This window comes from Euphorbia lathyris, chromosome 6 (assembly GCF_963576675.1).
Source record: "Euphorbia lathyris chromosome 6, ddEupLath1.1, whole genome shotgun sequence".
Lineage (NCBI taxonomy): Eukaryota > Viridiplantae > Streptophyta > Magnoliopsida > Malpighiales > Euphorbiaceae > Euphorbia > Euphorbia lathyris.
Genome location: NC_088915.1, coordinates 22,701,137 through 22,717,475, shown reverse-complemented (window position 1 = coordinate 22,717,475; position 16,339 = coordinate 22,701,137). Strand labels below are relative to the sequence as shown.

The following is a 16,339-nucleotide window of genomic DNA, read 5'->3' as shown; positions in this document are numbered from 1 at the left end:
TGAGTAGCCATAGTCTCCATAAGGAATAGAAACATTGGCTTGTAGGCCCGAACCATGTCCTGTAGGACATTTACTGTCTGAGGATTGGCCAGTCCCCGATAGTTCCAGTTTGAAATACTCATGGTCCCCCGTGGGCCTGGTTCCTAGGTCCCGCTCCTCCTCCGTTTTTTTTACTGTTCGGTGCAGTTGGTATTAATCTCCATAGAGCCTGTTGTGCGTTGTCTCTCAGGGTCCAATGTTAGACCCTCCTCTGTCTCTGTTTGTACATGCTGTATTTTAGACCCTGAAGAACCATTAACAGAAGTAATATTCGTACTATCCCTGAGCATATTGTCTTCTCTCGGATCCCGAAGCCATTCTTTATCCACTCGCATACCCGCCCTTCTATTAACTGCTCGTAACCTGCTGTCATATGGCATATCTATTGGATCTTCAGCCGTATAAAAAAGCTATAGATAGAATTTATCTGAGTGACCGATAATTTCGTAGAAGAAACAAAATTATGGTAGTCTTTCGTATCGAAAGGAAACCCAGAGCTAATCCCCAATGCTTCTCTTTAGTTTCTGGCCCTTACGGAGCGATTTCCTCACATCCAGTGAAACCTTAATTCGAAGGAAGATGCGTCTGAGGCTAGAGAAGTTAGCAGAGTTTGATTCAATGAACCGCCCTATTCTATCTCCAACTGCCTTGCAGGTCATCTCAGTTTGGAAACCAATTGGGAGGTCGGAGATCTGAACCCGAATAATAAGCTCGTTCAAATCCACTATGGCGACTTGTTCAAATGGTAGTAGCTGCCGACCAATCACTAAGTTCTGATTAAAGGTCCATGGACCGTCATTGAGAACACGAAGCATGTCGAGCTCGTGGTAAAATTGGAATAGAAATCTGCCCTCAACCTATGTATCAGTAACAATCACTCCTTTGACAGGCCGCCAAATAGCAGCAAGAGTGTTTTTCATAGACTCGAAGTGGGTTGGTTTTGATGTCAAAAACTAACCGATTACGAAGAACTATGGCGTCTCCGATGAGCTAATGTTGGTTGCGCCAAGGATGAGGCCGTTAGAATCGTCATCCGTGAAGCACAGTTGTGCATAAGCGGCAGCTAGACCTTTCCCCTTGTTCATTGAGAGAGAAACGCCATCAAGAATGATTCTGGTGAGATGGTTTGGATTGAAGGGAGCTTGGCGGCTAGGGTTACACTGCTAAAACGGAAAACACTCCACAAAAGAGAGACATAATATAGGATTTTCAAATTTATTTATGTAATTTTTTAATTAGAATTTTAATATTTGAATATAATATTTAAATAATTTTATAATAATTTTAAAGTAAAATTTTCTTATATAGGAAAAGTAATTAATGGTTAACCAACTGAAATACATATTATATAATCGAAATAATAGGTTAATCGATTCTAATGGATCGGTTAATAAAAAATTAATAGACTGATTAACTGATTATGTGCACTAATAATTTATAGTCTATATAACGCTAACCCATTAATTGTAATTATGCGTACTAATATAGGTAAATTAGAAAAATGGCCCAATTTGGAGGCATATTTACATGTTCAAACTCATTACACCACTTTATTACATATTTAGACTATTTCAATATGGACTTTTCCAAAATACCCTACATATATATAACACTTAGTGATAACATTCGAATTCATTCATGGGGCAAATATGTAATTATATGGCAAGAGAAGGGACCTACAACACTATATCACGCCACCTGGACCAAATCTTGGAAGATACGCCATTGAAGTGACATACGATGAACGTAGGTGGATAAGGTAGATCCGCTAGCTGAAGTATATCTGTCATCGTATCTCCTTTTAACAGTTTCAGTACTCACTAAACCACGCCTTTATATATTCTTTAAAGGGGGATGAATACACTTAAATGATAATTAATGACTATTAAGAGGAGTAATGACGCGACTATTCAATTAGAACAACATTAATGCTCAGAGGTTATAAAAGACAATATAAATACCTTGGTATGTTCTAGGTATGTTGACTAACCTCCATCAGACTCTTGTCATTACCTCTTATACTATCAAACATCATACTGACTTAATCATCGGAGTGTCCCCGACCGAACCCAACGACACTTCTCAAGGAAGGGATTCCGATCAAAGAAGTTTGCACAGTTATCAATTAGTGTGGTGATCGTGGAACTCTGCATAAAATAAAGTTTCACCACGAACAGCAGAATACTGTCTGATGGACTACCAATCCCTCCCACTATTGGGATGCCTACGATACCCACTACCAGGGGTTCTGAGATACCCACTACCAGGAATTCTACGATGTCATTACCATTCCAAATGATGATTTCCACCTCAGATGTTGTCATAGTGGAGAATCTAAATGCGACATCCCCTTGCACCTTCTTAAACGAGGTAGGAGCTGTCGTTGCAACCAATATGAGCCAAGAAGCAAGAGCTAGACAGTTTGGAAGAAAAGCGAGATAAAGCATACATACACACGACAGCTTACAAACAACGAATTACAGCGTATCATGACAGTTGCGCTAAACAAGTCATTCTAAATGAAGGAGACCTGGTAAAAAGACACAATCAGCTGAAGGAAAAGGCAAGTTATGAGTAATATGGATGAGTCCTTATCGTATCCGCTGAAAGATAAAACCTGCCACCTTTAAATTAGATGAAATTAGCTGACATGGAGGGAAATGAGATACCTTGTACCTGGAATAATTCAAAACCTCCGTAAATACTATATCTAAACATAAAAATTGATTAACAAAATATTATTCATTTCATTTATATTTTAAAATTTTCACTTTTAATAGTTCGAAAGCAAATTTGTGTGATAACGCTATAGAAAAGCTATAAAACATTACTTCGAAATTCGAAAACTACATTTCAAACACATAATTCTTTTAAATTTTAACTGAATTAGATATTTACGACCGGCAAATTTGATATATAGAACTTTAATGTGACAAAATAAATAATAGATATTTGATATTTTAAAGTAAAGGATAAAAAACTTAATCAACCAAAATCAGAATGATTAGTCATGGTATGGATTTTTCCTTTTTCTTTTTATTCTACAACTTTTAGATTAATTTCTTTAAATAAAAGATTCTTAAAAATAGAGGAATATGCTGTGTTATTGATATGCAATTGGGAAACGTCATTATATGAATTGCAGATCTTGACAAAATTAAAGTAAAATTAGTCAAAATTCTATTCCTGTAAATGATAATAAAAACTATATCTATGAATAAACACATAAGATTTACTTTTAACAAAGTAAATTGTTTTAACAAAGTAAATTGTTTTAACACCTTCAAATGATAAAAAACAATTCTCACCTTATAACCACAAATTTCATAGCACCCATTATATTAAACACTTCTACACTCCAATCATTACCAATAATCAATGAAGTACTTCATTACCAAACTTAACAAAAGGAGATGAGGTAAGAGTCATGGCAACCTATACTGAGAAGTAGGAAAAAAGTTGTGGAAGAAGTATGATTACATAACAGAAAAAGGGTAATTTTATCCGTATTTCAATCATAATAATTAAATTAATTGGAAAGAGAGAACCAAAAGGACATTAAAGATTGGAAAAAACACTCTTAAAATGAGGAATGAATTATATTTTATACTGGGAAATATCCACATCAGTAGCTGCTGCTACCATTACTGCAATGGGCCATGTGACCAATCTACGATTACGAATGAATAGAGTTTGGGATAACAACTTCTCTGGAAATTTAGAAATTAATGAATGAAAGAGAGCTACCATAGTAAATAATACATTCATCTAACCGTACCCATCACAATTATTTGATTTTCAATCCGAAACCCAATTTATGTATTGCTGTAAAATCCAGCTCCTATTTTAGCGCTAGTTTCCTTCTATAACAAGAGCTTAAATAATCCCATAACTATGAACTATATTCTTATCATGAAAAATAATAAAATTCATTTTAATGATACATGTGCGCTCGTTTAAATTGATGATTGTAATTACAACTGTAAATATAACTTTAAAAGGAAAATTGTTGAACTTTTGAAATGCTATTTTATAATCCAACAAATGTAAAAGACTTGCACTTTTAATGGTTAAAAAAGCAACCCATATAGTGACATGAAAGTTTGCACAAAGGCGAACAAAAATAGACTAGGATAGTAGAATGTAAGAATGAGACTTCCTTAGAACTTTGTGATGATATGCACAAGCCCATAATGCATATCTTAAATTAATAATCTTAATTGCCCATCTTAGCTAGCATAACATAATAGCTTATTTGACTTTGTAAGTGTAAACAAGTTGTGTAAAAATGCACAAGACATACGTGACCAGCACCACTAATAGACAGCTCAAATAATCAAGCAAATGATAGAAGCTTGTGAGGCCTACAACTTTCTTTGTTCCCTCTCCCTACCTTGTTATTCACTAAATAAATTACACCATGAAATATGGCACAGAAACTTCTCCTTCCTCTCCTAACAAGTTGACTTACAATTTTTTCTCTCTCTTCACCTTTTTCTCTTAGGATAATCAGTTCAAATATAAATTAAACGACTGTTATTTGGGGTTTATTTATCTGTTCCAATCTCATCACTTTGGTATAGGCGATTAATACTATGTTCATTATAGTTAAACCTACGTTATGTGATTAGTCTGGTCAATCTAGCGTTGAATTGAACAAGTTACGAGTTTTTTCACAAAGCAGATCTACACCATCTTAATTTTCTTCTAGTTATGGCATGGAGTTGATCTTTATTCTGAGATATGTATAGCAAGAGCCAGAAATACAAAACCAAGAAACTTCGTAGGTGGTTTAGAAAAAAGATAAAAGGACCTGAAGCATATAGCTTGAATGAAATTTCAGGTTCATCTTCTTATTCCTATCAAGTCCATTTCTCTTGTCCTTCCTAAATTATATTATGTTCTAAGTACCATGTTTTGACGCAGATGAAAGTGAGGATGAAGCTGAGGATGAACTGGATAACATTTTTGTTCGGTCTGATGAGAGTTATCCATGCATTTCAAATAACGAGTTAAGGTGAGAAGTTTTTGTTTGCTAATTATAGACCATTAAGTTGTTCTAATTTCTATTTGTATCTCTACATACATATTTTCAGAATATTTGTCGGTACATGGAACGTAGCTGGAAGGTCTCCGATAGGAAGCCTGGCAGTGGATTTGGATGAATGGTTGAATCTAAGGGATGCAGCTGATATGTATGTCCTCGGGTATGTAATGCAACACTAAAAGGGCAATTTAATTTAAATCTACAGCCATCAAACCTCAAATGAATCCTTCAGTTATTTCCATTCCTACCTGCAGATTTCAAGAGATTGTACCGTTAAAAACCAGAACTGTCATTGGAGCAGAAGACCCAACAGAAGCAACGAACTGGAACCTGCTCATAGGAAAAACTCTGAATCATAAATTTGGGTTGACACCCATGAGAAATACAATCTCAAGTGACAATTACCAGTACATGAAAAATCCTGATTCAGAAAGGAGGGCAAGTTTTTGTAGCCAATCCGGTATCCAAATACGAGAACTGTTAGGGTCACAGGATGGCGACTTACATGGGGGAAGCAAGTACACACTAATGGCCAGCAAGAAAATGGTTGGAGTATTTATAAGTGTATGGATGAAAAAGGAAATGCTGAGAAAGTACTGCATTTCAAACGTGAAAGTTTCTTCAGTTGCTTGTGGTATCATGGGTTATTTGGGAAACAAAGGTTCAGTTTCAGTTAGCATGTCAATAGATGGAACGAGCTTTTGCTTCGTTGCCGCCCATTTAGCTTCTGGGGAAAAAAATGGCGATGAAGGAAGAAGGAACCATCAAGTTTCTGAAATTTTTAGGCGAACTTCTTTCCCTCGATCCTCTAAAGATGATTATAATCCCCATCCTCTCACCATCTTAGGACATGAGTAAGTAGTCCCTTTTGAAATTAAATTAAATTACTAAATCAAATATGCAATCTCTCAAAGTTGAGTCAGGTCTGGTATAGTCTAGGGTATATTCTGATCAAGATTAGCACCTTACAAAATCCTAAACTAGTTATCTGTCGCTTAGAATTTGGAATGTTTTAGATCTTTCATGTTTAAACTTTTAGCAGCTTATAAAAAATTCAATGAAGTTCAAAATCAACTTTTATTACAAATGCTGCAAGAAAAGGATATGAAGAATCTGACTTAATTACCTGAAGAAATAATGAAAATGAAAAACAGTGGAATGAATGCAAAGTGATTCTAAAATAAATGTGATATTATGCAGTCGGATATTCTGGTTTGGAGACCTCAACTACAGATTGTACCTAGAAGACAGCTTAGCAAGATGTTTGATAAAGCAGCAAGACTGGCAATCATTGCAAGAGTTTGATCAGCTTCGAAAGGAGCTAGAAGATGGAGGAGTATTTCAAGGATGGAGAGAGGGGAACATAGAATTTGCACCTACTTACAAGTATTCTTCACAAAATTGCAATCGATATTCAGGTGCTTTGCCTAACAGAACAGGGGAAAAGCAAAGAACTCCTGCGTGGTATGATCTAATATTAGATTGACCAAAATAGAGTCATTATGAGTCCTCTAGCATTTCTGAAAAGCCAGGATATACCAAAAGAGTTTTATCTATGCACTGAGGGCTGAGAAAATGACACTTTGGTGGCAGGTGTGATAGAATTCTATGGTACGGGAAAGGAGTGAAGCAACTTTCCTATTTTCGTAGTGAAAGCAAGTTCTCTGATCATCGGCCTGTTTCCGCACTGTTTTCTATACCAGTAGAAGTCACGAAGCCTACCAATTCAAAAGTTGCCCCCATGGATACCGTTCTTTCCAGCATAACACCTCCCAGTATAAGGGTAAGTGCTGGAGTTTTACTGTTTTCTCAGAGTTTTTCTTGAGGTCCTATTTCCAACATTCAAACTCACAAACTACTTTAAGTGAGTTTTCTCAGAGAAATCCATGACCTTAAGCTATGATGATCATCTCAATATAATTGTCATTTTCAGGAACAAGTAAACTCTACTGAAGAGATGAAATCAACTTTGTTATCACTGATGGAAAAAGATGAAGAAGCATTACCTACAAATATACAGAAACTATAACAAAAACCAGAGAATAGTAGCAAGTGTGGGAAGCCCATGAGATTGTTAGGTTGCCACTAGCTAGTGGAGGTATGCCATATTTTAATTATCTTGCGATATGGCATTTTCTCATAATCTTCTTTCCACCATTTTTTCCACCCATTATTTTGGGACTCATAATGCACTATTTCTTAATACAATATAAATAAAAGCATAGTTGATTAGATGAATGTACTCAGCATTAACTGATAACTATCAATTATCACTCAATTCTAATCGTGGACTGGTAAGAGAGTAACACAGGTTTTATCCACTTTGTCGCAGGCAAAATTGTTTGTCCATGCTGATTGACTATATGGCATCTCTTAAACGAATAAAATCAGTGAAAAACACTCAATTTTCCAGATTGTGGTTTGTCTCAAACTTGCCATTATAAAACTCCAGTTTAAGTGAGGTCATTCATGTCAATACAGATGCCATAGATGCCTATGATCACCATGAACAATTGTATATTGCATTTAGGATGGCCAAAACTTTTTGCAGCTATAACAAGTAGAATACTTACAAGAGATCAAAATGCAGCAACACCGAGTAGAATACTTCCAAGAGATCAGTTTGCTCCATTTAACTGAAGAATTCCACCAAGGAACTCTACGTTATCTGTACCACAACTGGGACATACACATCTCTTCTGCAACTCTGTAACAAGAGAAGCATAAGCCTGTTCCAGTTCAGAAGTCCGCTTATTTCCAGTCAAGGGAAAACATTCGGCATGCTTGTCATGACTTATGTCACTTGGAGAAGTAATTCATATTTGCTAATCAGAAATGCTAGCAAAACACATAAATTTTAACAATGGTCTTTTAAATGTCATCAATTAGCTATATAACAATCTGGCCACTGCTAAATTTGATGAATGTGAGGGAACCTGATTCCACAAAACAAAGCATTTTAATAATTAGCTATTTTATAGCGCTTTTGAAAGGAGCCTCTTCTTAACCTTCTACCTAGAAATAACTTGGACGAGCCTCTTTACAAACATCCCTAAGAGCATTTTTAAAAATGGAGGTTTTTCAAAGAATGCAATTTTAGCGGCCAACAGACATGTGCATCGCACATGTCTGAGATGATTTACCATCGATGGCTACAACCCACATAAGCTGGGCGCTTCCCTTTCTATCCTCCCTTCTAGTTGTTTAATTTCATCTAGTGGAAGTATGGTAGAACCATGAAATTCAACTGTAGAAGTTGTAAGGATATTGAGACAGATTTTTCATGGCTTTTGTTTCTTTCACTATCACCTCTACCAAAGAAACCTTCTTCTGAAGATCAACATACTCCTGCTGGAGCTGCAGGGACTCAAAGAGAGTTATTCAAGAAAAACCTCAACAAATGAAACTTTGAGTTGTTTACAATTATCTAAAACTTTTGAGAAGGGCACATACAATATTAGGGGCTTTGATAACAAAAACAAGGACTTCTCACCTGCTTTTGAAGATTTTGCTCTGCTATGTATTCCTGTTCCTCTTTAGTAGTTCTAGAAACTAAATCGGCAAACAGATCCTCAAGATACCTTGAATCAGGTTCAGCGAGTACCTCCATTTCATCCTGGTGACCTGCTTCTGAAATTGCTGTGCCATTTCCAGAATAAACATATCAAACAGAAACTAAAAACAAAATTCTCCAATATGAGAATATATTTTCATACTGAGTGGGAAAGAAACGTAATGCAAAGTGAATGCTCTTATGAATTGAAATTCATCGCAACCAAATTGCAAGCAATTTTACAACTACCCTAGACCTTATTTTCGTTATAACGCACATGCTTCCACAAAATATTTCTAGACAACTTCCAACATTTAGACAATCTACAAAGAATGCTTATGATGTAACCTGGTATCAAAAGTTAGTTGATACATGGCTACTGTGGTAAACACAAACAGATTACTTGATTCAATTTAAACAAGCATATCATATTATTGAATTTGGGTAAACTTGCTGAGGAACTAACAAGCTTTTGTCATTTATATAGGAAGTTGTACGTTTTCTCAAAAGACAGAACACTTAATCATTATGCATCATATGCTTAATTATAACCGAATTCTTCAGAGCATGTGATTTAATATTAACAACTATTACTATGTTGCATGCTAATGAATTCCAAGTCATCACCTGCTCGAGTCATCTCACTATTCTCTTCCTGGAATCTGGATGTCATTGTCTCCTGGAATTTCCTGAACATGTGACCAGACAACTCAGTAGATTTCTTTTTCCAATTAACAATTGCTATGATGCACATTCAAGTCCAAACTACAAATGTCACGTCTAGATTAACATCGACAAGGCAAAGTAAAATAGATTGTATATTTAAATCTTCTTGAGAATTTCTTATGAGAAGTTCAACAAAGAGATCTTGAAAGATTCACAATGTTCAAAAATTTGACATGATTATTCATATGGTTTATAAAGTTGAAGTAATTTGACATGAATATTCATATCGTTTATAAAAGCAAGCTCCAAGGAGAAACATGGGCTCTCTGGTTCACAAGGCTCCACACTTTGCATGGGTAGGCAGAGGCTCGCTCATCTACAGCACACAACTTCCTGCAGCATCTTTTTTTACTATTTATTTCCAAAACGTCTGTTTTCATGATTCAAACCCATATTGACACAAATGGATAACCTTGCCATTGCACCAAGATTTGCCCTCAAAGATATCATGAGGTGGAAAAAACACATTTATGCATTCCTCTCTTCTTCTACTATACAGATACAATCCCCTCTTAAAGGACTAGGTGGGGATATTGTCCAGGTCCTTTCTCAGGCAGAGAAAAATATTTCTACACCAACATCATCTTCTAATGCTATTTATATCTATCTTTGTATTGAAAAGTAATTGCTTAACCAATACCAGTTACGCAACACATGTCTTTTTTCATTAATTCTTCACGCAGAGATCAAAGTGCATTTTTTAGACTTTAAGTGATTATTCCTAAGAATTGTCACTGGTTACAGGAAGGTTGGAACTCAAAAAGTAATGCAAGACACGTACACAAGTCAATATTAGTAGATTTTTTTGTAGGTACTTTGCACCATTCATATATTGTTGCAAGAACATTTTTATACAAGGAAAAATAGACATTCGATGATGAAATAACAGGTACTGAGGGATGTGAGATGCCGCAAATCTAATTACTACCGTATGCTCAATTGGTACATGTTGAGGATGGAATTATGAAACCGTATTCGTACATTCTGTTTTCTAGAGTAACGAACAAGACCAAGACCTAATGAAAAGCATAAAATAGAGAATTTATACTTTTTTTCAGAAGTGACACCAACCTTATCCAGTTGTTGAGCTCAAACATCTGACTGATAAATTGATCTCTGCACAGTAAGAATACATCACAGAAAAGTACAAATCAAACCTAATGAAAAGCGTCTTAACCGTAAATACGTAATTCAATGGAAAAGTTGATTATGCTGAATGATTAAAGAATTGGCTAGTAAATGTCATAGTTGTTTACCGTGAAGCTCTTTCTTCATTCTTCTCATCATCAAGCAAAAGACAAGGTTGAAAATAAGAAATTGCGACAGTATAAAACTAAACGAAAACCAAAAGCAGAACAAAGCATATATTTCACCTTAAGATGCTCCACTTCTGATCCGATAGAGGATATTTGATCTTGAATCTGGAAAATCCTTCCCTGTAAAGTTTTATGCTCATTATGTTTCAATAAATAGATGAAAGCCTAAATAATTTGATCGAGAATTAAGCTCATTGATTGAAAGGCAAATAAATAAAGAATACAGTGAAAGAACATAAGTAGAACCTCTAGAGTTTGAATTGAAGCCGCAACCATAGCCAATTCAACCTCACAGCCTTTAAGCTCTTGCTCAGTAGTTTCTTTGAACCTTTTGGATTCTTCCTTCTCTGCATTTATCTCTTCAAGTTGAGATTGAAGATCTTCAATTTTCTTCTTCAAGCCAACAACTCTTCTTTCTGAGCATCTCCATTCAGAGGAAAGAAATTTAGCCCGCAGAAAATAAGGTCTACGATCATTAATGTTTTACGTAGTATGAAAATCAAATCAATATATCTATTCAAGTCCACACGTCGGTGCCTTGGCCTGGAATTAGTAAGAGAAACGAAGAGAAAAACTGCAGGTGAATTACCTGCATTTTCTAGGGGAGCGCAAAACTTAGGATTCATTTGGTTAGGAAGAAAAACAAGTAAATAAAAGAAATAGGACTTAAATTTTAAAAAATTCATCGATATCAACAAACAGAAATGAGATTCTTAATTCTTCGGAGAATCATTCAAAAGATCAGGCAAATACTATGCAAACAAAAGCAACAAAGCTGAGGTAATCCTTCTCAAGGTTTCTTCCATATCCTCGGAAACGAAACTTAAGATCAGAATTGGAAAGTAAGCAAGTAAAGAAAAATTGTAAATGCAGAAAAATAATGTAGACGACCCCCTTGTGTTTTCTCCGAGGCGCAGTCACGAATTAGGGATAGGAGTTGCTTCTTAGGATCGGTTCCCGCCATTGCCATCACTTCCTTTTGAGCTTTCTGTTTGGCGCTGCTCACCTTATACAAAATTTGAAACTTGCCTTCCCTTAAAACAGGGCTCGAATTTACATAATAGGCCCAATTGGACGGTTCAAGTTTCTGTATTTTCGCTTTCAAGACTTGTAAATGGGCCCATTATCACCAGACCCATTCTAGAATTAATTCTTACTTGGGCCTAGAACATATAGGCCCCATTCCAGTCTAGCAAACCCACCTAATTAGTTTTTAAACTAAAATTTTCTAAATTTAAGGGAAATTTACGCCGAATGCCATAGTTAGTGGTTACATTCTTTTTTCGCATGTACCTGTTTTTTTTATTTCTTTTTTTTAGTAGGCAAAGGAAAGAAAAAACAAAAAAACCAGAAAAAATTAATCCGGGATTAGCTTGGAAAAGCTAACCCCAACTTGATCAGCAGAAAGCAATGAATAAAGGAAGTCCGGAGGCGACGAGAAGGTAGAGACATCAAGCATCCTCTCCTGGCCCTCAACAGCAAGGCGGTCAGCAACCCTGTTCTGCTCTCTGAAGACATGCCCAAAAATGATGGTATCGAAGGAGGAACATAACCTTTTGATCTCTTTTAGTAAATTTTGGCTGCCTAAACAAATGGTCTTATTTTCAGAGATAGCTTTAACTGCTTCTAAGTTGTCAGATTCCACAATCAACCTTTTTAAACCCAGGTTCTTAGTAAGCCTAAGCCCAGAGAATATTCCCCAGAGCTCAACAGTGAAGGAAGAACTCATTCCTAGGTTCTGAGCAAAGTCAGACACCCAAGCACCTCCAGCGTCTCTCAAGACCCCACCAGCCGCGATCCTACCATCCAAAAGACAGGAGCCATCAGTATTTAACTTCACAGTCCCTTCCCCGGATTTGCTCCATCCTAATAACTGAACCACCTTCCTCTGGCCAGTAAAAGGTAAACCCTCCTTAAAGCTTTCAATAACAGTATTAATTTTTTTTTTGAAAAATAGGCAAGTAAATTAGGAAAGATAACTGCTCCTTCACCAAAGATATCAGCATTCCTCTACTGCCACAGCTGGTGACAAACCACAGCAAAGAGAATAGCATCATGCTCAAGCTCAGGTAATAACAAACCTTTTACTCCATCAATGAACCAATCCTGACCAGGATAGGCCAAGAATTTAGGCAGCAAATTGCCCGGAAGAACTTCCCTCCACACCTTATTGCTCTTCTTACAGTCTCTCAGTGTATGGCAAATAGTTTCAGCCTGACCTTTGCATCTACTGCAAGTATCAGCCTCCACTAAATGGCGTCTTTTCCTTTCCATGTTAGCACTACTAGAAAAAACTTGATTGCTGACGGAAATTTCTGATGGAACAGAAACCGTCAGTAATTTCTGACGGAATTCCGTCAAAACGATTTCCGTTAATTGTTTTGACGGACTATTTGACGGAATAGAAATTCCGTCAAAAAATTATGGCGGGAACGTTCCCGCTAGTTTGTTTGACAGACACGATTGACGGATTTTTTTTTGTCAAATGATTAAGGACTTATGACGGATTTACTGACGGAATTTATTCCGTCAATATATTTCGACGAAATTACTGACGAAATTCCGTCAGATTTTGTCTCATTTTATTTTAAGTAAAAATAAATTGGACCAATTTATATGTTCACATTTAATATATTTTCACATTTTAAACACAAAATCACTATTACTTAAATGTTTATTTCTTGTTTAAAAAAATGTTTATTTCTATTTTAGTTATAGATACATTTACAAAATAAATATTAAATATATAAATTGATTTGAATTAAAAAGATAATTACGGAAAAAAATTAAAAAGATAATGACATCAAATTTTTTCTAGTTATATATTATTTTCACTTAGTGTCCGTTTGTTTCTGTTTTTCAGAACTGCTTTTCGCTTTTTAAGTTTAAACAATAGTCAAAATGTGTTTGGTAAAAATTCAAAACGAACTGCTTTTAACAGAAAAATCAACTAATATTTACTATCTATTAGTAAAAAAAACACGAAATACCTAAAAGAAACCGAAAACAGTAAATAGGAACGTGTGAAACAATCGACACTTATTAAATTTTTAGCTTGTTATTAAAAACTTATTATGAGCACTTCACAAAATTTATTTACTTTGAATAATAATTTAATATCTATTAATCTTAGTTTTAATAAATAATAAAGATAAAGTACAGCTATTTTCGGGCTAAGTTTACTAAGCCCAGTGCTTTATTTTCACAAATTAAACTTACAAAAGCCCAAGCCCAAGCCCCCAAGGAAAACCTTAAACATAACCCTACTTATCCCATATAAATATCCTACCTTACTTCTCTCTTTCTTCTTTTGTGCAGCCATAGACAAAGCCCCTACACTCCGGCCACTTCTCTGATTGGTTGGCCTTTCCTTGCTCATGCGACTCTCTCTTCACCTTCTCCAGCGGTCTATACATTTATATGTCTGCGACTTCTTAGCTCACCTTTTCTGGTAATTTTCTTTCCCTTTCTTCGTCTGTTAGTCATATGTTATAACTCTGCGTCACCGTTGTTGTTGTCCGTCTCCGGCGACTTTACAGCCTCCCTCTCCTTCTGGTGACCTACTCTGCCCAGCTTCGTCGTTCCATGGCTTGTCTCTTCTTCTCCTTTTGGTGAATCCTATTCATTGGCAATCTGAGTCGACGATCTGATTGTAGGTATACTTTAGAATCTACCAATATAGTCGGGTGCTTTCAGAAGTCATTTTATTGTTAATCTAGATATAGATTTTTTTTGTCATTATTATTTTACAATTCTCCCCAACTTAACTTGGATGCATGCTCTGGATTTCTATAACGTGTTCAGGTTTTTTTCCCCATAAGCTGTCCTTCAGCTTTTCATTATTAATATAGGACATTTATTTTCTAAAAAAAATAATGAGAACTCCTTTAGCAGTTAATAGTTAAATTGTACAATACTCGTTAGAGTTGTCCATGTCGCTTTAATCTGGTAAAATTTGGATATTTAGAGTTGTCCATGTCGCTTTAATCTGGTAAATTTTGGATATTTAGAATTATTGGAATTCCTATTAACAAAAACTATATTTGAAAAAAGAAGAATTAATCTTTGTTAATGTTGAGGGCCACATGTGTTCAGGCTTGAATGAGATATCATCATATTTCTCAATGTTATTGATTCATATCATATTTGCTTCAAATGTTCAAATGTTTACTGATGGAAATTTCCGTCAGTAAATAGGTATTTTCTTGTAGTGTAGTGAGTATATTTGTGTTCGTTGTTATTTTTTAGAATGGTGAAAGGCAACAAGAAATTGGATTTTGAATTGTTTTAATTGTAATATTATTTATTTATTTATTTTAGATTTTGATAATATTTTTAATTAGTTATACATGGAGTTCGTCGAATTTTGATGAGAACTAGAATTGTATGAAATTATGTGATTACGTCATGTTTTTTATTTATAATTTTATGTTAATTGTTTATTTATATATTTTATTTATTTATTGTTCTATCAAATTTAGGATTTGTATTTGAATCAAGCAAATATTAGGATGTCAATGTACAAATAAATAGTGAAATTCATCCTTTGAAATATATAATATTAAGGTAGAGTAAATAACAGTTAAGTTTGTTTGGAAAGAATTGATTTGGTAAGTGTGCTTATGTATGTGATTTGACATATTAGAATCAGTTGATTCATTATTTTCATGGTGGTTTGAAGAGCTCGAAGAAAGTTCTTCACATGGAAATCACATGGAAAGTTGGATCTGTCATGCCTTTATAATCTTTAAGTAGATGATTTTTGAAACCTTTTGGCATTGGTTGACTTATTATCTCCACACTCAAAAGAGTATCAACATTTATAGTTTTAGACATTTTGAACTCTAATCCCTTATCCTTCATAACATGTTGAAGCTCTCGCTTTTAATGAAGTTGTAAACCTCTTCCTTCAAATAATGCTCTTCTTCCTTGGGCTTCGGCTTTGGCTACTGTCTTCGGTTTTGGTAATCTAGAGATCTAGAAACCTCATCAAATCTCTTATGTGATCATATCGATGAATCAAGGGTTCAATGGAATCATGACGAATGCCTTTACACCACTTCGAGGATCTGGATCCTTTGGACTTTGGAACTTGTCTGGCAGGTGAAAGTGAATGATGGCATCCTCAATATGGAGGGCTTATAGGCTTCTCCTTAGATCTTCCCCGAAAAACTTCTGGTTGCAATTCCTTAGAGAATTCTCACTTTCTAGGACATGTTTATGTTTGGGCGTCATGATGCCTTGTAGAACAAGCAACTGATCCTTTTCATTCTCCATAATTGCCAACTTATTTTGCCTCCTTCAACACTAATCGAATTATTTCCATCTGTGAAGCATGCTCTGCCCGAAGGATGTTCACAGATTCTTGAACAGATTTGATGTTGTAAATCAACTATCTTGTTAAGCTATCCATAAAAATATGTTGCTCATGATCTAATGACCCTAGGCAGACGTTAATTCTTTGATCCAAAGCATGAGTAACATGCAATGGCAGCAATGGATGATTACTGGAATCTACCAAGCCGTGATTATGTGCGACTGGCGTACTAAGAATATTCTCAACTTGAAAAACTTGTTGAACCACATAATCGTGAACAGGAACCATTGTCATGAAAAACCTCTACACTCATTACACCAAATGATGTCCTCTATACTGCA

At 35.3% G+C, this 16,339-nt stretch overlaps 2 protein-coding genes across 4 annotated transcripts; one reads left to right on the top strand and one right to left on the bottom strand.

The window, feature by feature from the left end:
- Positions 1-4,379: 4,379 nt before the first annotated feature.
- LOC136234173 (type I inositol polyphosphate 5-phosphatase 4-like) lies at positions 4,380-7,863 on the top strand. 2 transcript variants are annotated; one of them, XR_010691095.1, is made up of 8 exons: positions 4,380-4,882; positions 4,966-5,056; positions 5,136-5,246; positions 5,341-5,940; positions 6,287-6,550; positions 6,680-6,869; positions 7,020-7,184; positions 7,419-7,863. XR_010691095.1 is itself a non-coding variant. In XM_066023958.1 (7 exons), the coding sequence occupies exons 1-7, from the start codon at positions 4,783-4,785 to the stop codon at positions 7,113-7,115; spliced, it is 1,452 nt and encodes a 483-aa protein (XP_065880030.1). In that variant the 5' UTR covers positions 4,380-4,782; the 3' UTR covers positions 7,116-7,318. The 2 variants fall into 2 exon arrangements, 1 of the variants encoding a protein (XP_065880030.1); XM_066023958.1 differs by lacking the exon at positions 7,419-7,863 and having other exon boundaries at positions 7,020-7,318.
- Positions 7,676-11,645, bottom strand: LOC136234174 (uncharacterized). 2 transcript variants are annotated; one of them, XM_066023960.1, is made up of 8 exons: positions 11,573-11,645; positions 10,928-11,097; positions 10,739-10,801; positions 10,622-10,641; positions 10,437-10,481; positions 9,267-9,328; positions 8,580-8,725; positions 7,676-7,793 (listed from the first exon to the last, which is right to left on the bottom strand). In XM_066023960.1, exons 1-8 carry the CDS (start codon positions 11,643-11,645, stop codon positions 7,746-7,748), a joined length of 627 nt encoding a protein of 208 aa, XP_065880032.1. In that variant the 3' UTR covers positions 7,676-7,745. The 2 variants fall into 2 exon arrangements, with proteins under 2 accessions (XP_065880032.1, XP_065880031.1); XM_066023959.1 differs by lacking the exon at positions 7,676-7,793 and adding an exon at positions 7,863-8,443.
- Positions 11,646-16,339: the final 4,694 nt, after the last annotated feature.

Excerpts from the sequence above, each read along its gene's own strand:
- LOC136234174 (XM_066023959.1), bottom strand. The coding sequence starts at position 11,645 with ATGGCGGGAACCGATCCTAAGAAGCAACTCCTATCCCTAATTCGTGAC. Across the intron at positions 10,482-10,621 it reads AATGAAGAAAGAGCTTCACG|AGATCAATTTATCAGTCAGA; the intron begins GTAAACAACTAT and ends CTTACTGTGCAG. Across the intron at positions 9,329-10,436 it reads GAGCTCAACAACTGGATAAG|GAAATTCCAGGAGACAATGA; the intron begins GTTGGTGTCACT and ends TCACATGTTCAG.
- LOC136234173 (XM_066023958.1), top strand. The coding sequence starts at position 4,783 with ATGTATAGCAAGAGCCAGAAATACAAAACCAAGAAACTTCGTAGGTGG. Across the intron at positions 5,941-6,286 it reads CTCACCATCTTAGGACATGA|TCGGATATTCTGGTTTGGAG; the intron begins GTAAGTAGTCCC and ends GATATTATGCAG. Across the intron at positions 6,551-6,679 it reads AAGCAAAGAACTCCTGCGTG|GTGTGATAGAATTCTATGGT; the intron begins GTATGATCTAAT and ends CTTTGGTGGCAG.